Source organism: Sceloporus occidentalis, unplaced genomic scaffold (genome assembly GCF_023333645.1).
Source record: "Sceloporus occidentalis isolate IW3139 unplaced genomic scaffold, rSceOcc1.0.p SCAF_3, whole genome shotgun sequence".
NCBI lineage: Eukaryota > Metazoa > Chordata > Lepidosauria > Squamata > Phrynosomatidae > Sceloporus > Sceloporus occidentalis.
The window spans coordinates 55,378,511-55,401,522 of record NW_028316983.1 but is presented as its reverse complement, the minus strand read 5'-3'; the positions used below and the strand labels follow the sequence as shown (position 1 = coordinate 55,401,522).

Here is a 23,012-nt window from a genome sequence, read left to right as displayed (position 1 = left end):
GATTCTATGATTCTACCACAGTGTTTCAGCATTGGTACCATTTTTATAATAATTAATCTTCTGAGGGAACTAATAGAGAAATGTTTAAGGATCTGAACTTGGAACACAAGACACCAGCACAAATTCTTGTTTGGTTATGAATTTACCATATGATCAATCACTATTTCTCAGTGAATCTACTTAACAGGATTATTGTGAGGTTTACTAGCAACACAGCAACCATGTAAAGTGGTCGTGCACATTCCTGGTGGCATAAACAATAACAGCAACAACCCTTTGTCATGTACATTCATTTTGAATGCTATCATATCACTGAGCTGTTTTTGCTATCAGTTTTCTTACTGATATCAAAAAAGGTATAGCTCCATGAAAATATCACAGGAAGCCCCTGAAAGTAATTGCCACCTGATTTCCAAGGGAAAATACATAGGGAAGTAATGAGAAACATACAGACGATACCTCCTTCCCTTGTACTTTACATGACGTTCCACCCACTTCTCTTGCTTTTTGTACCTCCCCACTGCACCTCTCCCTCTCTTACCTCACTTTGTGATTTCATGCCCCCTGCCTTACTCCATGGTGTGACTTCTCTCTATCTCTGCCTCACCTTGCTTCTTCACCATTTCCCCACTCATGAGATCCAGTACTTGGATCTCCAATCCTTTCTTCCATCCTTGCCTTACCTCTCTCTGTCTTGCACATTCTATCACTTTATCCCTACTTCTCTCCTTCTTCCCTCTTTTCCCCTTCTTGCCTCACCTCATGCCTTTACTAAGCCCCCTTCTCTTGCTTTCTGCACTCTGCCACTTGTATATCTTGCTTTCTGCACTCTGCCACTTGTATATCCCACCTTCCCTTCCCTTTTTGCCCTCTTCCCCCAGCATCGCATGCTGCGAAACCTGCACAAAACTGCCAATGCTGTTTTAAATAGAGGGCAGGAAACAAGCCAGGGAAAAGCGGTGGTGCAAGAGAAAGAACATGAGCAGTGAAAAATAAAGCAAGGTGGAGGAAATGGTAGCAGGAGTAGAGCTATGAGAGGAGTCAAGGTGAGGTGGAGAGAAGGTAGCAATAATGGCCCCCAGAAAATTTAGCATTTTCCAGAATATATATATTTTTCATCAGAATGGATACAAGAAAAGGGCTTCTTTGGGATTTCTTTTGTGGCTTTCTTGCATTACTCCTATCAAGGAGTTTATCACACACACTTTTAACCCAACTGCAGCTGGGATGCAGGATGCAGGTGGGAATTATCTTTAGTTTTTTGTGGGTTTTTTGGGCTATGTGGCCATGTTCTAGCAGTTTCTTTCTGACGTTTTGCCAGCATTGCTGGCGAAACGTCAGAAAGAAACTCTGCTAGAACATGACCACATAGCCTGAAAAACCCACAAAAAACTATGGATGCCAGCCATGAAAGCCTTCGACTTCACATTGGGAATTATCTTACTTAATTTGCATTAAATTTTGCTGGCGAAGCACAGCCCAGCTGCATCCCAGGTCCCAGGCACCACTTTTCAAAGTTGGAAAGCTGCCAGCTTTGAAAAGCAGCTTGCTGAGCACACCTGGGAGCCCGGATACAGCCAGGCTTTACTCTGCTGGCGAAATTAAATGCAAATTAAGTTTGATAATTCACACCTGCATCCTGTATCCTGGCTGCATCCTGTTAGGGTGCAGTTGGGTTAAAAGTCTGTGCAATAAACTCCCTAGTGTTGTGCAGCTGGGGAATTTGGTAGTGTAGCTCTTTGAAAAGCTGGCTTTCAAGACCATTTCCTGCAATATAAATGTTCTGGCTTCAGCAGGTACAAGAAAGTGGTTTCTGTGAATTTTTAAAAATGATTTTGTCTTTTTGTCTTTTGCATGATAAATTTGGAAAGGAATGGTTTTCTTAAGGTTCCTTCATCATTTTTATGGATCCCTGCATAGCATCAGATGCAAACAACTTAAAATTTGCACATGAACTCCTAGAGACAGTGGTGGCCAAAACTGTCAAGGAGCTAGAAGAGTGGCAGGGACTTTTCCTTGCCCTCTCACTGCCCAAATGACGGGTGTGATTGCTAGGCATTGTACCCTAAAAGGACTCTGGGAATACCAGCTAATGTCTCTAATGCCCTCCCTTACTTTAACTAATTTTCCCATGCAGTATCTGTAGTATCACTAACCTGTTCCTGTATGTATGGGTGGGGTAGTGATCATGGCACACTGTGACATTCAATCAGCTTTCAAACTGTTGCTGGTTTACCAAGACTTTTTCTGCCTTTTGGTGCTTGTGTTCAACCATCAGTGGTATAGCAATAAGGCTATGCCTAGGGGGTTTCAATGTCATGCCAGCTTCAAGACCTTTAGCACATTTCCACCCCCCCTCTGGTAACATATTATTTAGAGAATTTGCACCAGAATGTGTGTGTGTGATTGGGCCAGACATCATCCAGACTCCCTGTTGAGAAGGCGTGTGCAAAGGAGAGGATTTTTATTTGACTCTTGCAGACAAACCCTGTGTATCATATGTTCAGGGAATAAAAGGGCCCAGCTTCTCTCATAAAAAGTGGTCATATTATTTTTAAAGATGCAAAACATTATGGCTGGTGTTACAGTTACAGGATGTCTCTATCCTTTAGAGAGTTTGAACATTGTAACATAAGCATTCTTAATTTAAATAAACAACTGGCATTACTCAGGCGCGTGACTTTGAGGCTTGGCAGGAAGAGGATAATCTTAATGAAGAGAGGAAAGTAAAGGACTGAAGCCTACTTCCTTTATCAACCACCTTCTTTACAACAATACATGTGTTAAACCAATATGCAAGCCAGTATCTTAATTTGAACATTTTCTGCAAACCTCAGACTTTCAGTGAAAAGGTCTCTGAGATCTGGGACACTGATCAAAGATTCTCTGTGGCCACCGAACTGCACGGATTATTTTGAACATAGCAGAGAGACTTATTAAATTCAGGGTTGTACTGTCTTTCAATTGAACACAATTCGGATTCAGCACAAATTAATTTGTAATATGAGAAGCTGAATTCCATAAGCCATCTGGGGTTGCATCTGGACTGCAGAATTAATGCAGTTTGACACTGCCATGCTTCAATGCCATGGAATTCTGGGATTTGTAGTTTCATGGGACATTTAGCTTCTCTGTCTGAGAATTCTGGTGCCACAACAAACTACAAATTGCAGGATTCTATAGGATGGAGCCATGATAGTTAAAGTGGTATCAAACTGCACTAATTCTGCAGTGTGGCAGCAGCTTAAATTTCTTCTGCAGTTTAATTGACATGGGACGATATCACATGGGGGAAATTGGAAGGTTATCCCAGGGTGAATGCAGAGTCAATCAGGGGGTTTCACATTATTTCGAATGAGATCATCAGGCGAATATAGAATGCAATCCAGAGTCAATCACAGGATTTCACGTTATTTCGAATGAGGCCATCACACGTGATCGAAAGGAATGCTGGGCCATTCTGAAAGCAATGACGCCTAATTCCAGAAATGGGTAAATTTGCTGATTTACCAAATCTAAAAAGCGCGTTGCAAAGCAAATTTACAGTCAATTTGCAATGGCCATAGTGTGGAATGTTTTTGTGGATTGCCCCTACATTCCCTTTGATTCCCACGAGCCTCCTCTCTCTCCTCCTCCTACCCCCTCCATCTGAGAGAGTGTGACTTTCCCAGAGAGAGTGCCTGGCCCAGAGAGTGTGACTTGCCCAGTGAAGAGTGACTTTCCCAGCGACTTTGGCAGCGGCTTGCCGTTTCCTCCTCCTCCTCCTCCTGCTGGCTGCGGCCCCGCTTCAGCTCCAGCAAGTGATCCGGGGGGGGGGGTTTATTCGTGACTCCACTTCTCTCCTCCCTCCCTCCCCGCTGCCACCACTTTAACCATTTTTGGGATGGAGGCACACAGGTCACCGTGTGATATCGTCCATACACCTTATAGTAAAAAAATATATGCAACGAGCTGAAACTCCATTGCTGAAAGAGAAAGGAAGAGAGAGAGGGAGAGAATGCACACAGGGCAGCTTTTCACAGCCATAGTGTTTCTGTTTATTATTATGCATGAGACCAAAATGCTGTGCTGCAGTTGATGTATCTGTGCTTTCCTCTTCCTCTTTCTCCTGTCCTGCACAGAGACAGGAACCACTCAAATAAGGGATGATTACAATGTCTCTAGCCAGCAAACACATCAGCACAGTGTGTGCTTTTAGCAGGGTCACTAGATGTCCTCTTTTCCAGGACATGCCCTACATTTCAACATTCTGTCCAAGAAGAATTCCAAAATGTCCTCCACTAAGAGTATGTCCTCCACTGAGTAGCACCACGTTTGCTGTTCCCTTCTGAGGGAAGGGATCAGCAGCCTGTTCTCCCTGTAAATAGAGGGATATGATGGATCCTTCTAAAGTTCTGTTTTTGTAGGAGCAGCAGCAGATAAGACTTGCCCCCAGAACTCAGGGCACAATTGTTTCTCGCAGGGGAAGAAGAAAGCAAATGGCTTAGGCAATGAGCTGCTTGAGGACACAATGCAAATGTTGAGAGGATGTTTTCCTTAATTTCTGCACAACTGACAAAAGAAAGGAATAATTTAAATGTAGTTTCAAAGGTTTGTTGCTAGTAAAGTACAATTTTAAGCATTTGTCTTGCTTAGAGTTTTATAAGTATCTTTCAAGCCAACAAGGCATTTTAATGAAGTTCATCAGAAAAATATGACTGAGTACATAATATAGCTGGAAATAAAGCATATGAAATCAATTTATATTAGCGTTTTTAGCTTTCATTTTGGAATGCCCTACAGTTTTCTTGAATGCCCTGCATTTGGTGGTGCCTTGCCCTCCTTTGTGGTAATGACATCTGATCACCCTGGCTTTTAGAGAGTAAAGCCTGGGCATGCAGAGGAGGAACAGGTCAACTGATTCCTCCTCCTTCCTAACTTTTTATTTAGTTAGCAGAAAGAAGCAAATGTAGGAAATTGCCTTATACAGAGTGAGACTAGTGGCCCATCTAATCCAGTAATGTCAACTCTGACAAGCAGTGGAGCTCTACAGTTTCAGGCAGGATTATGTCATCAAACTACCTGGAGATGCTACTGGAAACTTCATACTTTCTGAAACTGAGGAGAACTCCCCCACCCCCAGGCAAAAATACTACCTAAACTATTTCTATTATATCCCCAAAGGTGAAGAATGACATAAGTTTACATGTTTGTTCTGCAAAAGATGCAAAGTCAGCAAATATTTGCTGCTGCAGCTGAAATCAGCATCATATCTTCCCCTTTTCTTGAAACCAAAGGGGAATGTGGCTTTTTGATATTCATCTAGAAAGGCAGCAGCTTCTTTTCATGCTTGGCTTTTCTATCATATTCTGCTTTAATGATGACATTTCCTACTCTATTTCTAGTGTTTGTCAGCAAGAATGTGGCAGGGAAATAAATACTTTTCAGTGGCCCTTGACCTGATGGTGAGAACCTGTTCAGTACTGTGGGTAGTATTGTCTCTAATCACGTATGTTGGACTATAGGTCCTGTTATCCATTTGTTCATATGGGCTGGAACTGGCTGTGGCTGATGGGAAATGTAGTCCAAACCATCTGAAGGGCACCATGTTGTGGAAGGCTGGCTTATATCCTTCTTAAGAGTGGATATATTACTCTAGGTGAGTGCAGAGTAAAACAGAATTAATACACATTGTGACATGTAATAATAAGTTGCATTCAAAGACATAACCATGCTTTCAGCTGGCAAAAAGGTGGCTTTTGTTGCCCCACCATGGTCCCATGGCAGTTTCAAGCTGCTCTGGTGGTGTGCAGCGTAATAAATGGTGTGCTGCTGGAGCACCTTGAAGTTGTCCATGTCTGGGTGGCCACCTGGCTTCTGAACAGCTTCAAGGCATCATCATGACATGCAGCATCTAAACATCTCGTGCTGATGATGCCCTAAAACTGGCTTATTTGGGCCATTCTGGTCATAAAGAAAAAGAAAGACATTCATATTATAAACATATGCTTTGTTGTTGTGTGGCTTCAATTCATTTCCACCATACAGCAATCCTAAGGGGTTTGCTTGGGAGGTTTCATCAGAAGGGGTTTGCCATTGCTATTCTCTGAGGCTGAGAGTATGATTTGCCCAAGATCACCCAGTGGTTTTACTTATGCTACAAACTTCTTATCACACTACACTGTTATGGTGCTATTATTCCACTTTTACTGCTATGGTTGCCTCTGAGGTTTCGAGTTTAGTGAGGCCTAAGAACTCTCTGGCTGAGAATTCTAAATGCCCCTTCTAAAACTGCAAATCCCAGGATTCCACAGGAGGCAACAATAGCAGTAAAAGTGGACTAATAGTGCTAAAATAGTGTAGTGTGGTACTGTCTCAAAGGTGCTACAAGATACCTTGGCAATGTGTTAAAACTGATTTAGAAAATTCACCCAACTCTTTTTGCTCTTTTTTAATGGAAGGAATATATCCTCCTCAAATAATACATTTTTCCAAGCTTTTTTTTTAACATTTCACAAATTTTGTGAAATGAGCTTTTCTAAGGCATCCAGTGCTATATCCTTGTATCTTAGATTTGCAGCCAACACATATGATTTTGAGTTTGCTTAGCATTAACTCTGATTTTGCTCTCTGACCATAGATAAGCATAGGAACAACCCTGTTGGACCAAAGTCAGGATGTTCATCACTATCCTATTTTTCAAAACAGCCACTACTAAGCAGTTTTTCCTATCAACATGAAGGGACACTGCACAGTTTTCTTCTCTCAGGGGCTCTACAGACCACCCCTAAGGGGTGATGGGACTCTGCCCCTTTTCTGGCAGGATTACGGCTGCAGCAGCCTCACGCTGTGGCCTTGATCCTGCCTTTCAAGGGTGCCATAGCCGCAGAGGCATAGCTATATGGTGCTCCTTCGAGGCTGCATCATTTGGAGGTGCACCATAACACCATGTGCTGTCTGGAGCAGTGCGCAGCGTCAGGGCACCCTGGAAAGGCAGAATTGGGCATGTGTTGTCAGGACACTGCACCCTGACTTTACCCCCAGGCTGGCCTTTCAGGCTGGTCTGTGAAGGCCCTCAACCACTTTTTTGTCAGAAAGCAATAATCTTTTTTCCTTGTACAACAATATTAACCAAGATTAAGCCAAGGTTTCAGTTTTACTCATCCATATTTGAAAACCATTCCTATCAATAAAGTCAAGAACTATATTGTGAGTAAAAATACCTAATACTGAAAAGCCATGACATGATATTTAAAAAAGGTTAATGTATTAATGGTCAAGGCTGGAATTCACTGAGGCAATTATGAATGCATAACCTAGAGCTACACATTCATGACTGATAACATCCAAACAATGATACCTTTATTGAAACAACCACATTCCACAATATACATATTGCAAGTTTTCAAAGCTCCACTGGCTTCTTCATCAGACAAGGTGTTAAAAACCATACAGGAGGATAAAAATTGAAGCTGTTATTCATAGGCCTGCATTTTGCTGTCTTTGTTCTCAGGTGGTATGGAGGGGTATTTCTTGCAGACTGGAACCTCCTCCTTCTGGCTATGTGGTTACTGAGAGATTCTCAAAGTCCAGGAATATTCATGACTGCTTTGTAGTCATGATCCTTACATATTTACTCATTTAGGGAATAAATAGGGACTGTGAGTATTCCCCATTTACTGGGCAATAGTTATTGTGAGCAGTAGGGGTCTATTCCCCTGTCACTGAAAATGCAGCTGACTGATGTTCCCACCCATCCCTTGTTTGAGCAATCTCCAGTATGAGAGGAAATTGTGACAGGGACCCTGTTTCTCACTGTCACACAGAGATAACTCATTGGAGGGGATGGAAAGGTCAGTTAGCTGTTTCCCAATCAACAGGAGAACAGACTCCATAGGAGCAGTTGTCTTGTAAGTGTGGATTGAGGCGGTCAAGCCAGAAGACAATAAGTAGCTATGGCGGGTTACAGACTGCCCATTTGGGGCGGGCTGTACCCGCCCCTTTCCCCGGTGTAACGGGGCCTCAGCTGCTAGAACGGCAGCCACTGAGGCCCCGATCCGCCGCTTTTCAGGCTGCGGGGAAGCGGCAAAAGGCCCCTTCCCCGCAGCCTGAAAAGGGGTGTCCTTGGGGCTTCAAGCCCCAAGGACACCCCGTGGCGGCGCGGAGGAGGAGAAAGGGGCCGCTTGGCCCCTTTCTCCCTTGCTTCACTGGGCGCAGCCGTCTGAAGGCTGCGCCCAGCGACGCAAAGCGGCGCCGCAAACCAGGAAACGGAGCTCCTTCCTGATCCGCGGAAAGGGCGCACTAAGCGCCCTGGCGCGGACTGACGACGTCATGTCTGCGCCGCCCCATATAGAGGTGGCGCGGTCGTGACGTCATCATGGCGGCTCCCATGCGGAAGGGGAGCCGCCATTTTGTACGGACTCAGTCCGTACTAGGGTTAGGGGGGTGCGGTGTAACCTGCCTAAGTAACTAGGAGCTAGTCTAGATGTAAGTGTACAATGTGAATTGGTGTACATTTTCTCAATTCACAGATATTTATCCTCCCTCTGCCACAAATGCTCAGCCATCTGAATGCATGTGAAGCAGATGGATGGCCACATGTGCGATAATGCAAATTTCTGCAGATTTCAGTAGATACTCTGCAGTTTATCAGACAAGGGAAATTGGAAGTATAATCCAATGGCAATCCGAACGCAATCATGGGGTTTCACGTTATTGTGTGAGAGGTGATCACACGCAATTTCGGGCAATAGCAAGCTATTTTCGGGCAATGGGAAGTCAGTTCGAACGCAATTCGAATTCATGTAAATTCGCTGAACTAGTGAATTCACGTGAATGCGTTCTGGCCCCACTTTCTTTTCATTCGAAATTAAGAGAAATTCCTCCTGTGTGATAAATGACAAAGCCTTTTCCATGGAGTTTGATGAGTTTTGGGGATAGGGAGGGCAGGTTGCAGAGAGCCCGAACACCTGTGAATTGTGTGTGGCCAGATCAAATTCTATTCACCTGGAAAGAGGAGTATTTTAAGTGTGTAGACTAGCCCTAGGGTGGTTACATAGGTTAGGAGGTGATACAGAATTCTTGCCCAATACTTCACACACAAAAAAATGGAAAATTGAATATAAATTTCTAATACATGATTTTAAAATCTGTTTTGGCTTTTATTTATTTAAATCATTGACACCTTTTAATGATCCTGTCTTCCTCTCATCTTTTTCCTGGTAATGTACTGACTACAGTGTGATGTATCCAAAAAGGGGATTGGATGAGATGACCCTTGGGAATCCCTTCCAATGCTAGGATTTCACCCCCATCCCCTTCTTCTCTCCTCTGAGAATTTGAATGGCAGAAGATGACATAAAGGGGAGAAGGTCTTATCCACCACCACCACCTACCCACAAAATGCTCTCCCCTTTTGTTCTCTTTTGTTTTTCAAAGCAAAGCTGTGGGCAAAGATGGGGGAACATCACCCTAACAAAGGAAATAGCTTCTGGTAAAACCCAGCATGAATGGTAGCTTTTCTTACGCAAAATACGCAAATCCTGGCCATCGAATTGTCAGCTGAAAGGTCCCGTCTCTTCACTTCATTTGGAAATGATTAAAAATCAAAATTCTTACTCATTGATCACGAAGTGCTCAGAATTTCTTCTCTTTAAAATGCTTTCAAAATTTTTGAATAATAGGTATTTCTACCAGTTTTTGAATTTTGAAGAATATTCGTTACATCTCTAGTCGCAGCATTAGGAAGGTTGGGAACCACTGCTCTAATGGCTCAAAGAGCCCTTTGTCAGAGGAGGGACATCATAAGATACAATCCCATAGAAAGGTGGGCATGGTTATATTTTTAAATACTGGAGTAACAGAAAATGCATATCACACACACACACACACACACACACACACACAGAGTTGGGGGGGGGGCTATGTGTGGTATTTTTTGGATTACATTGTTCAGATTGCTGTCTTTTAGATTATAGCAGTTTCCATTTCCAGCTCTTCCAGATAGGGCTGGACAACCCTCTGTTAGAAACTCTGGGAAGCTGCTTCTGGCCAGTGTGGCCAATACTGGGCTGGATGGACTAAAGGTATGTTTTAGGATATGCCATCTTTCTACACCAGATAAATTTTAGAGGTACAAGTGGGGTTCAGAAAAGGAAGAGGCACTAGAGACCATGTTGCAAACATATGATGATTAATGAAATGCCCTAAAGAATTCCAGAAGAAAATCAGCATATGCTTTATAGACTATACCAAAGCCTTTGACTGCATGGATCATGAAAAGCTATGGAAAGCTCTTAAAGAAATGGAAGTGCCACTACATTTGATATTTCTGATGAGAAATCTGTACTTAGGACAAGAGGCTATTGTTAGAACAGAATATGAAAAAACAGAATGGTTCCCAGTTGGCAAAGGGGTCCGGCAAGGCTGCATTCTGTCACCCTATTTGTTCAACTTGTATGTAGAAAACAGCATAAGAAGAGCAAGATTAGATTCAGAAGGAGGAAAAGCGAAAATAGCAGGAAGAAATCTAAGCAATCTAAGATATGTGGATGACACCATACTAGCAGAAAGCACCATAGGCTTGGAACAGGAAGATGAAAGAATAAAGTTCAAAGGCTGACCATATCACTCTGCCTCTACTCCCAAGATTCTGGTCCATGCCCTAGTGGTATAATGACTTAGATTTAGATTTCCTGCATGGCAGGGGGTTGGACTGGATGGCCCTTGCGGTCTCTTCCAACTCTATGATTCTATGACTTGATTTCTGTAACATCCTTTTGGCTGGGCTTCCTCTTTCTCATCTCCGTTCTTTAATTTCTGTCCAGCATTCAGCTGCACGCATTATTACATCTGCCCACCGCTCCGACCATATCTCTCCTTTGTTGTCATCCTTTCGTATTCAGTATAAGCTCCTGTTGTTGACTTTCAAAGCCCTCTATGGGCTGGCCCCTCCTTATTTATCAGCCCTTCTTTCTCCTCACCTTCCCGCAGGGGCCCTCCATTCTGATAGTCAAGGTCTGCTGTCTCAGCCCAGGATTTGCTCTGCCCTGTCCTGGATTCGTCCCTTTTCACTTGTTGCCACTCACTCCTCGAACCTCCTTCCCCCACAAATATGGCTCATCACTTCTTTAACTAGTTTCAAAACTGAGTTGAAAACCATCCTGTTCAGAGAAGCATTCCCAGGCATTGCATGACTACTATTTGCTATTTGCCGTTTTTAATTTGTTGCCTGTTTTATTGAACCCTTTCCTGTATTGTTATGTATTATTTATATGTATTATGCTGCTATTTCTTAAATTGTACACCATGGGCAGCTTTACTTGTATCTATTTTATTGTTTGTATGTATATCGCTGTGCAAATCTACAGTGCTATATAAATAAAGCATAATAATAATAATAATAATAAGAAGAAGAAGAAGAAGGAGGAGGAGGAGGAGGAGGAGGAAGGCTTATTGCTGAACATAAAGTAAACAAAAATAATAACCATGGAGGAACTACATAAATTCAACCTAGACAATGAATTGAAATAAAAAGTTTCCATACTTTTGATCAAACATTGATCAATATGGAGACTACAGCCAAGAAATCAGAAGAAGACTATGAATGGGTAGGACAGCTATGAAAGAACTAGACAAAATCCTAAAGAGTAAAGATATACAACTGAGCATGAAAGTTAGAATCATCCAAGCCATTGTATTTCCCATGAACAGACGTGAGAGCTGGACAGTGAAGAGAGCAGATAAGATGAAAATTAACTCATTTGAAATGTGGTACTGGAGAAGAATGCTGAGCATACTGTGGACAGTCAAAAAAGACAAACAATTGGCTCCTTGAACAGATTAAGCCTGAAATCTCCCTGGAAGCCAAGATGATCAAATTGAGACTGCCATACTTTGGCCACATCATGAGAAGGTATGAGTCATTAGAAAAGACAACAGTGTTAGGAAAGGTAGAAGGTAGTAGAAAGAGAGGAAGTTCACATGCCAGTTGGATAGACTGAATCAGGTCGGTCATAGGCCTGAAATTACAGGACCTAATCAGAGCAATAGAGGACAGGGGCGATTGGAGAAGTCTCATTCACAGGGTCACCATGAGTCAGGGTCAACTTGAGAGGAGTTAACAACAACAACGACAGCATCTTTCTATATTTCTGTATTCCATTTATTTGACCATCATACAGGTATGCTTCAAAACCATGGCTTATTACCTTCTAAAAAGAATTTCCTGGAAAAATACAATGATTGGAACCTTCAAATAAGAGGAAAATAATGCTCTGTGCAAAAACATCAGTACATTATGTATCAGGTTTTCCATTTTGAAAAAGTGTAAAAAATGTAACACATGGATAAAAACTGAGGTATCTGAGTTAATAAATACATTGCTATTGATTGTAACATGTTTTGCACCATTTTCCATCTTGGAGCTGCATAAGGATATGCATAACAGTGTTCCCATTGGAAAAAGATTCCACCACTTGTAATTTCATTTTCTCATCTTCATCATAAGGTATTCTTCAATGTAGTTAATGAAGGTGTCAAATTCTCCTATTGCTTTGTAGATGCCTTTATCTTGTAACTGAGAAGGAAAAGAAAGCAAGATTACTTTCATGCTGAAATAACAATGACAACAACAAAACAACAATATAATGGCCGGAATTCAGAATCATATTTACTGTTACATAATCTGGAGTCATGCCTCTGCAGTGGATGCATATTCATGGTTTCTACAGAGTCACAATTGTGGTGCTATTGTCATGATCATAATTACCTCTGAGACCTACTTTACCGTGCAGTGAGAAGGGGATCAATTCTGCTGGTGATTGGGGAATGGACAAATAATATTACCATGTCCCTCCCAGCACTGAGCAAGGCTATGACAATGAGAATCACCTCTTGCACTTGAATCTTGCATAAAGAGAAAGGCAGGGCATAAACTGAACAAACAACTGAACAAACAAACATTCCTGTAGCAGCCTTACTTGCTGGTGGGATAGGGAAGAAAATGTCATCTATCCATGCCCTTAACACCAGCAGAATGGACCCCTGCTTCTTTCCCCATGTCGGGTGTCTGGAAAAGTAGCTTAGGCAGCTCAGACCAGGAGACGCTGCTTAGCAATGCAATTAATATAATGACATAAACTAAGTACGTAGTGCATGTAGAATTCTGGCCAATATTAATAATAGACTGAATACTGTTCAGCATTTGTATTCTACTTCAAAAGTTTGTGTGGTTTCTTCCAAAGAATGAAACAACACAAAACCATCTAAGTCTGTACAAAGAATTCAAATGGGCAATCAAGATGAGAAAATCACTGATTTTTTTTTTAAAAAATATTTCTGAATGTTATCATGTGGAATATTTAGCACACATTGCTGGTGCAGGAAGAGCTACTGCATAAAGTGTGCCCCATGTACCATACTCATCCCCAGGGCCTCTTTGTCTCTACACTATGCTTGCACCCCACAATACCCCACAGTTTCAGGCTTTTTGGGTGTAAAAGATGCCAACACTCAAAAGACGAATAGCTACTCAATGACATTTTAAACCACTCCTATCCCAGCATTCCAAAAGCAAAAAGAAACAAATCAGTTATATTTAGAAATATAAACTAAAAATCACCCCCAGTTTTGTTTTCAACCCTAAACTGGTGGTTTGATCTGCTGTAGGGATAAAAACACCAATCACAATTTGCCCACCTGTGAACAATATCAAGTGAGCAACCCACATGGGTTCTCTTTTTAGACATGACTGAATCAGTATGCAACACAGGCAAGTGGGAGACACTCTGGATCTGGGGCCCGTCAGGACACTTTCCCCCCTGAAGTCTTAACATAGTAGGAACTAAATCTTAACATGTATGTTTGGATTGAACATCTGCATGAAGATGGATTGGATTAGCAAAAGAAAGAAAGATACGTTGTACAACTAAACTTGTGTTTTGCCGATCTTTTAGATTACATGTTCCATAATCCACATTTGACCAATTTCTATAGTTCCCATAAGTCTTCACCATTGTCTGTAGTGTTTGGGTTTAATAGGATATATAGTCCAGAATACATGTGTGGGTACTAAGATCTGTTTTCTAAAAGCTATCATTTCCAAAAGTCTAGAAACCATATATATGGACTTGTATGGTACATAAAATGAAAGGGTCTTTTAAAACTGAATACTCATTTTAGAAACTTTTTCATTTTGGCTGAAAGAACTGAGAAATGTCATGACGTACACAAATGTTTGTATGTGTGTTTGTTGTAACTGGTGGCAACCAGCATGGGGTAAACACTGCATTTCCTGGCTGGTGGCTGAAAGGCTCTGTGTAAATGCGGTGCTGTATTGCAAGCTCTGCATTTGGTAAACCTTCTTGACCTTCATTCAGTAGTAGCATGGAAATGTAGCTCTCACCTACTCTTTTCCACTCTTCACAGGTTTTATTAGTTAATTTTAATCTTGCAAGTGAGATCTTCTGAAAGATTCAGTACTATAGGAGGATCTCAATCAGTTGGGATGTGTGAGCAGTCTGCAAATGAGGTTCCTGCTTTGTTCCTTAGTGTGGATTAAAAATGGAAAGAATATTCCCGTCTTTTTTAAAAAACGATTTAAAAACGTTTCAGGAGATTTTGATGATGAGACTCCTGAATGCAGGATAATTTTTGTAGTTTGGAACTTATTCTGCTCAAAAGTTGCACATGGTACTTTGTGCTGAAAACAGTATTTTCTGGGCATTAAACAGAGAAAATAATATTTCCAGATAGAAAATGCTGTTTCCTGAATAGGCAAATTTAGTGAAGTTCCAACTGTGAATATTCTTTGAAAATTGCAGTTTTTGGATGCTTTTTTCAAAGAAGAAAGAAAATTGCTAAAATTATTTGTTGTTTCTTTTGCCAATAAAATTAGCAAAGAATTACACTCCTAATATGGATAAATTGCAAGACGAAGCATGACTCAGATGCATAGCCTGTTTGGGCTCTTCCACATACTAGGGAAAGCCTTGTAAGGACAGTACCAAGATTGTTTTTTTGTGTTCCATAGGCTCATGAAGAATGTTTAGCAATGTGAGGCAGGAACCTACCTTTTCATAGGTGTCTTTGATGTTCTTTATTGTCTTGCTCTTCTTTTCACATATGAAGTATCTGTGCTGCAGAGAAACACAAAAATAAGAATTTAGTGGCTTTTGGGGGTTAATTTGCTGAGCCCTAAAACCTTTCATGTCCATCACCTCAATTGGTAAGAGAGGTCCATCAACAAAAACAACCTCTGGGCATGCAGGTGACATGGGCTAATGGGCTATCACAGAGAAGAGGGTGCAGGTTTGTTCTTTGCGGTCCTAGCAGGTAGAACTAAACGTAACCGTTTTAAGTCACACAAGGATAGATTTCGATTGAACATCAGAAAGAACTTTTTGAAGGTAAGAATGGTTTGGCAATTTAATAGCATTTACATTTCTATATCACTTCATAGTGAACTAAGCACTCTCTAAGGAGTTTACAATGTGTAAGCCAATTTACCTCAATAAGTTGGGTACTCATTTTACCAACTTACAAAAAGATGGAAGGCTGAGTCAGCCTGGAGTCCTCTGGGATCAAATACACAATGTTGTGGCTGCAGTACAGGCATTTAACCACTGCGCCATCGGGGCTCCATAGAATCAGTGACCTAGAGAGGTATATATGTGGGCTGCTGGATTGCTGCCTATTGGAGATGTTCTAGCAGGAGTTGGACCTGGTGGTTTATGAGAACCCTTCCAATTTTATGATTATATAATTCCATTCCTTGGGAATATGAAGTATATTTTTGCAATCCATGAAATGTGTTTACCTACTTTGTGGTTGTTCTCTGCCTTCAAGTCATTTCTGACTTATGGCAACCCTCAGGGTTTTCTGGGGCTGAGAGTGCATGACTTTCCCAAGGTCACCCAGTGTGTTTCCATGGCCAAGTTGGGGAATCAAGCCCTGATCTCCAGAGTCATGGTCCAGCGCTCAAGCTCTTACACTTCACTGGTTGACATGGTTACTACTAGCACTGACTTACTACTGAAATGATGGTTACCTGCTACTTCATCCTATTCTATCATTTACATTACAATCTTAATATATATCTTTGTACTGTTTGTGTGCTTTTTTACACAAATAATTCTTTTTCTATTCTTTCTGCCTATCTTTGGAATGGGAACTTTTGGACTTTAGAATTGCTGGCCCTGATGGTAAAAGTGCAGAAAAGGAGGAAAATGCTCCTGTAATTTTAATAATTTCATTTTCACAGTAGCTTTGTAAATAAAGTATTTTCAACAAGCTCAGCTGCATAAACAAGTTGTACCTTCTAAAATTTCTTTTATAAGGCTTTTAAAAGTACAGAAACACTGTTCTTTCCTCTATTGATCTTAGCTCTCAACTGTAGCTATAGCATCATTATAAGTGTAGCCGTAATTGTAAATTGCAGCACATTGTAATTTGGTGAAATTCTGGAATTTGCCTGTTAGACCCTTAAACTCTTTTCACAGAAATGCAATATCAGTGTTCATTAAATACATTTTACTGCTGGAACACCAGCCTCCACTATACAGTCACCATTTGTTTCAAAACGCTTCTGATTTATTATACAGGTTGAGTTTCCTTATTCAGAATTCCAAAATCCAAAATATTCCAAAATCCAAAACGGTCCACAGAAACAGTGACAACTTTGCTTTCTGGAGGTTCAGTATACACCAACTTTGTTTCATGCACATTTTTAAAAAAAACTATTGTGGATGAAATTTCATTCAAAATCCAAAACACTTCTGGTCTCAAGCATTTTGGATAAGGGAGACTCAACCTGAATCAATAAATCTTTTATTTGCTTAGTATGATGGGGCATTGTTTGCTTATTAAAATTCATGTATATTCTACCTTTCCCTTTGTTAAATGCTAGAGGAAACTCATGATAGATTTAAAAGACATAATGCAATGAAAGTATCAATACAGAAAATGAAAAGATAAAGGGAGAGCAGCTAAAACATGCAAAACTATGATACACAGATCAGCAGTCTCCATTAACTCAATAAATTGATGGACTGCAAACCAACTAAGAGGCCAAAAGCTACCAAAGAGGAAGCTAAGCTGACCTCATCTGGCAAGGAGTTATAGATACAGAAAGAGCTCTTATCAGTCATCACTGTCACAGTCAGATGGCTACAGATAGGAACAGAGAAGAGCCTCTCAGCTCACGCTTCATGACCAAGGAGTTCCACAAAGGATCAGACAGTCCTTTCTTCATATTGCACATAAAAGGCTAAACCTCAGTAAAAAGACATCTACCTTAAGTGTGCCTGACTGTTTCATGGTAGAGAACAGATCTGAAACAAAAGAAGTCCTGATTCCTCGTTTAAACCATAACACTACACTGATATATCTTGCTTTCTTCCACTCATTTCTAACTCTTGTTTGTCTGAGTACATTTCAGTTTCTTCAGATTCAGTGTCTATTTCTTTATACTGATCTCAGCACCACTGTGGTCAACAGAGGAGTGTGAGTGCATATGTTGAGGAAGGACTTCTGCTTTGCTTCCAGTGTAAATGTCCTTCTTTACTGTTTCCTCCCTGACAAAGATCCATTTTGCTTGAATGAAGTGGCTGAATATCCCTTAGTCCTACATAAGAGGTTAGAAAAAAAAAATATTTCCTGCTAGTCTGCTAAAGAGAGAGGTTTTCTTGATGGCCTTGCATGCATGGTCTCTGAGTCATACGGTGACCAGATGACATAGTGAGGAAGATACCACAGCAAAGCAATGTTGGGATGTGGGACTGAACAGTTCTGACAGCTGTAGTGTGTTTTTTTGCCCCACAGTCTACAGAAGCAGCTGCTATCAGGTAAGGATTTTGCATAAGACATATTAGAGGACAATTCAGTACTTACTGTAACATATTATAGTAGTTAATTTTATCTGTGTGCTCAATGATAAAACAGTAGTGATTTCCATCTTTGCTCTCTGTAGCCTTCATCTGAACACTATATATTTCTGATTTACGCATCTGCTTATTAAAGACACAATTGTAACCTAGACAATTTTATACTTGAAAATATATCATTCTGTCACTTACTGAATACAGTGACCATATTGAGTGGGGGGATTCTGGGAATTATACATTTATATCTCCTTACAAGTTGCCTGTTGACTTATGGCAACCCCATGAATCTCATAAGGTTCTCTTAGGCAAGGAATACTGAGAGTTCACCAGGTATTCTTTGGCAATCTCCCATCTAAGTACTAACTAGAGCTTGCCCTGCTTAGCTTCCAAGATCAAAGAGAATCTGCTGCCTTCACAGTATGTAGGCTGATCTGGGAATTATAGTCCAAAGTTAATTTTTCCAGACTCTGAGTTGCGATCAAGAATTATGTATATACTGTATGCTCTGTACTGGAACTGTTGTTACACATACAATTAAAAAAACAACAACAACACCAGGCTTAATTCTTCCCAATGCATATTCTGGTCCTTAATGGTGTGAAGATCAACATCAAAATGTGTAACTAATATCTAGTACTTTTTAGAGATTTCAAAAATGGCATACCTTTATCTTTTGCTTAAATAGGAGATAATTCAGACATATAATTGATTCATTCTGTCTTCATACAACATTTGAATTAACATGGTTCTCAAGTAGTGATCTGTGAGTGTGGCCTAGAATGCATGCAGATTCGACATGGCTGCATGAGGGAAAGTAATCCATTTCCACTCCTACACTTTAAAAATCTTAACTGCGTTACCTAGCAATGTGATACTTCTGTGTGAACAACTGCACAGCATTACCTTTGATTTCCATACTATAAGTGGAAATTATCCAATGGACTAAGTCTGAAAGCAGAGCATGGTGACCAGATGCCAAGCAATAAAGCTCTGCCTACTGCAAGAACCTGGCTTAAACACCATACTGCTCCTTCCCATTTTCTGAGAGCATCTAGTACTATAGTAGATGGTTCATTTTATGAAGCAATAATTTTGTATAATATTTCTCCATTTTTTTTTTGTTTGTTTCTAGCATTTCGCCATTGTTGGATGCCATAGCTTCTTATCTGTGGATAGTTGGGGTTGTGCTATAAAGCTCCTGTAAGCAACACAGACTGGATATGGCTATTTTACTCTGGGATTTATGAGCTACCATGTCAAGACAGCTGTGGGGGCCTTGGAAAAGATACCCAAATACTTACACATCTCTTGACTGTCTGTCTCAGATCCAGCAGCATATCTCCAAGAAAGCCAACTTGTTGGTCAATTGTATTACTTGTGCTCACTTTTGGCAACACATCTTCTAGGTAAAACTGAATCATTTCTCCCACTGATTGGCAGCCCAAATATCCCTAAAGGTAGAGGAAAACACAGTTGTAATGGTAAGAAATCAAGAAGAGCATTTGAAAATAAGCTGCTTCTTTTGACCTTGCTCCATGGATTATGAAGTTAATATGAACATCCTGTGGCCATAAACACTTCATTTGCCTTGTACTATGTGATATCTCCCCTCACTCCACACACACTGCTTGCAGACTTGGGAAGGGATGCAGTTAAGTCTTCTTGTGGCTCTGTAGAAGATTATTTACTTCTCTTTTTATTTTTTTAGTACTGTGTCTTCATTATTATGACTATGCTATGCAATGCACATGAAATAATGGACTTTTATATCCTGTGGGATATAGTTAGCCTGGTGGCTAGTGTAGCAAGAAGTTTGGGGAGATAACCAACGTTCATGACGGTGTGAGTCCTAAGTGAGAGTAACTGGTGAACTTTAGATAGAGAGTGGTGTAACAAATTATAACAAAGAAAAGTGCATATAATATAACAACTGAATAAGTGAAACCTTGTTTAAAACATTCTTTCAAATAAAGTTTTATTGTTATTCAATTACAAGCTTGTCTAAGTCTGAAATAAGTAACCACGCTACTAGGTATTCATCTGAAAGTAAATTTTAAAAAGTAAAAATAAGGAGTTTTGGTTCTTAGACCACACTATGTCTCAGATGAATTAAACTCTATGGTATGCCAGTGCTTTTAAGATCAAATGCTTTTCCTACATGTTATTCAATCTTTATCAAGCAGCCATAGGGCATTTTTTCCTTTTATAAATTAGTTTCTTAACCTAATTATTATACATCAGTCCTGACTGTTGTCCACCTAGTACCATTACAAATTATTTTACATGTTCAATAAATAAGAGAGAAAGGAAGGTTTGGAGTCAAGAATACCAAGAGTTATCATAACCTTTGGATATTTGAATATACTTTGAAATGTAAACAAATAAATAAATATAGTGCAAATGTATTTAAGAATAACGCCTTGTGATTGTCTTAACTTACTTACATAGATAGATTCACATAAATAAGCAGGTCTTTTCTGTCAGTCATTTGATTTGTAAAAAAAAAAATGACCTTACAGTTTCTGCTCCTCCACATGTTTTTCATGACCCCAGAAATCAACATAGTGTTATTTCCAAGTAATGCACTGAAGGAAATTGAAATCTCACCTTGAAATCTTCCAGTAAATCCTCTTTTAAGAGCATGATGTCTAGCTCATCATCTTGGGCTTGCTGTGAGAACATGAGACAAGACAGCAAAGTTTGATCACAATTTTTCACTTGGCAAAGAATGGTTTCACTTCTCAAAACAGAGGATAGAGCACTCTGGTATTGTTTTCTTCTACTGAAATCTCAGGTTGAGACAACCACTTATCTAAAGGACTTCTCCACTGCATCCACTGATAGATAATAGCTCTCACTTACAGTGTTGCCAAGTATCTAATCACACGTGAATGCTTTACAGTGAACTTTGTAAATTTGCTTTTATGTTGAAATGCGCATAATTCAGATACAGGTATTTTTTTGGGGTAAACCACAGAAATGCAGCCATTTATGTGGCAGTCACTTCATATATATGTCAGTCGTTAGTCATGCATGTCAGAAAATGGATAACAAGTTCCAGCTATTCACAAATCGACTTGACTAAGTGTGAACATTTGCTATAACATAAATAAATGTAAGTATTAGTCTAGTCTTCTCCAAAATGTTTTGTGTAGCAAGCTCCTTGCTTCACCGCAAACCAAAGATTCACCATGACAGCAGCCTGCTTTGTTGTTAATTGTAACAAAGAGAAACCATTACATTTCATTTGAGAGCATTTAAAACCAAGGGCACAACTTATCAGAAGGTCCTCCATCTCTCACTCATTAAACTGGGCGTAAAGATAACCCTTGTACACAGTTAGCTGCACTCTAAACAACTGTGCAAAGAAGCAAATCAATTTCTACTTTCATTTTTTTCTGAATCTTAAATAGAAACAACACAACAAGAAGAAAAGGCTGTCATACTCACAAAATAATCTTTAACCTTATTAAATGTGACCCTTAGCTCTCGGAGCCTGAGAGGTAGGTTCTTTGCAAAATATTTACAATTGTTCTCCGCAGGCTGGGAATGTGCATTCTTCAGAATGAGCACCAGGGACAGCAGCATAAATACTACACTTGATTTCATGTCTTCCCTCAGTGAGTTCCTTTGTGGTCTCACTTGATGTTGCAAGAAGCAAGAAAGGCAGATCTGCCCATCACCTTGATTGGCCCTGAATTTATACCAAATGCAGTATCAGTTTCCTTCCTCATTTCCTGGCGGTACTGCTGCTGAATTTTCCAAACCCCAAATTTCCCATTAGATTTATGTGAATTGACTTTATTCTTAAAAATTGCTGATAGAAGTAGAATTACTTTGACTGCTCCTCCCCTTACTTAATTCACTTCTTGTCCATTTGAATGTGGTAAGAAGTGGAACACAAGGTTGGAAACACAATAAAATGCCTTTCCTTAGTCTCGGATCCTTTAGGTCAAAGCCCATAATTTCCAGAGAGTAATCAATTTTGAATATGAAAAAACCCTAATTTTCTTATGAAGCCATTATTACTGGTAGGCAAATCAGTTTCAGATTTTTTTAATGTAGTTTCTAAAAAACACAAGACTTTCCCTCCAACAGCACAGAATCTCTCAATACATGTAAATGCCAATAATTCTTTATCTGTATAGATTTACATAGGCATAGATCAATTGTAAATCAATTAAATATGCCTAGATCAACATTTAAACTACGTAGGTAAACAGTTTTAGCTCAATATATCTTTTATCAGTTTTACTACCACTAAGATATGAATGGGATTGTTAATTAGAAGGGCTCTTGGAGATCCCTCATTTACGGAGTTATCCTAAGTCAAAACTAGTTTGATAGCACATAACAAACTACTATTGTTGCTGCTGATAATAATACAATATTTTATTTATTTGAATCATACCTATTATTTTTTTCAGTTTAAAGTGTATTTGTTTTACAGAGAAATACACTTTTTGTTTCTAAACACTGCATTGTTTGGTTCCATGCTGCTTCATAAAGCTTTTTTTTATTGGAGGCACATTATTTTGGCTCTTTTTAAACAGTCATCCCTCCACATGTTTGGCTTTGACTTTTGCGGTTTTGTTTATTCACGGATTTGTTTAATATGTTATTTATGGGAATGTCTTGGTCCTCCAGAGTGACTGCTGAATGTTGCCCATAGAGTCACACTGGAGAACCTAGAGTTTATTAGAGAAAACACTTCTCTAGGCATTTGTAGGTCTTCCAGTGCAATTCTATGGTCAACCTTCAACAGATGTTTACCATAGAGTTGTGCCAGAGTACCTACAGATTCCTAGAAAGGTGTTTTCTCGAGCAAAAAAAATTAGTAGTTTCTTATTTGTGGGTTTTCCATATTGACTGGCTTCCTGCATCTTTAACCTTACCTCATGTGGAAGGCCCACTTTGTTTGTTGGATTGTTTATTCCAAATTGGACCCAAGGCAGATTACAAAAGATCTTTTAAAACAGTACAATTTTAGTACATTTTATTTAAATGTATGTATGTCTAACACTGCAACAGTTTTATCAAATTACATTGTTATATCCCACACTAAATTATTATAATGAGCTATATGTGGTAATTATTATTCAGAAACTTCAGCTGATATGAAATGCAGGCACTCAGACGTTAAGAAGGACT

At 39.9% G+C, this 23,012-nt stretch overlaps 1 protein-coding gene across 1 annotated transcript; it reads right to left on the bottom strand.

Moving 5' to 3' along the window:
* Nucleotides 1-12,455: 12,455 nt before the first annotated feature.
* IL10 (interleukin 10) lies at nucleotides 12,456-21,470 on the bottom strand. The gene is made up of 5 exons (XM_089518572.1): nucleotides 21,312-21,470; nucleotides 20,469-20,531; nucleotides 19,163-19,312; nucleotides 15,051-15,116; nucleotides 12,456-12,556 (listed from the first exon to the last, which is right to left on the bottom strand). Exons 1-5 carry the CDS (start codon nucleotides 21,468-21,470, stop codon nucleotides 12,464-12,466), a joined length of 531 nt encoding a protein of 176 aa, XP_089374698.1. The 3' UTR covers nucleotides 12,456-12,463.
* Nucleotides 21,471-23,012: the final 1,542 nt, after the last annotated feature.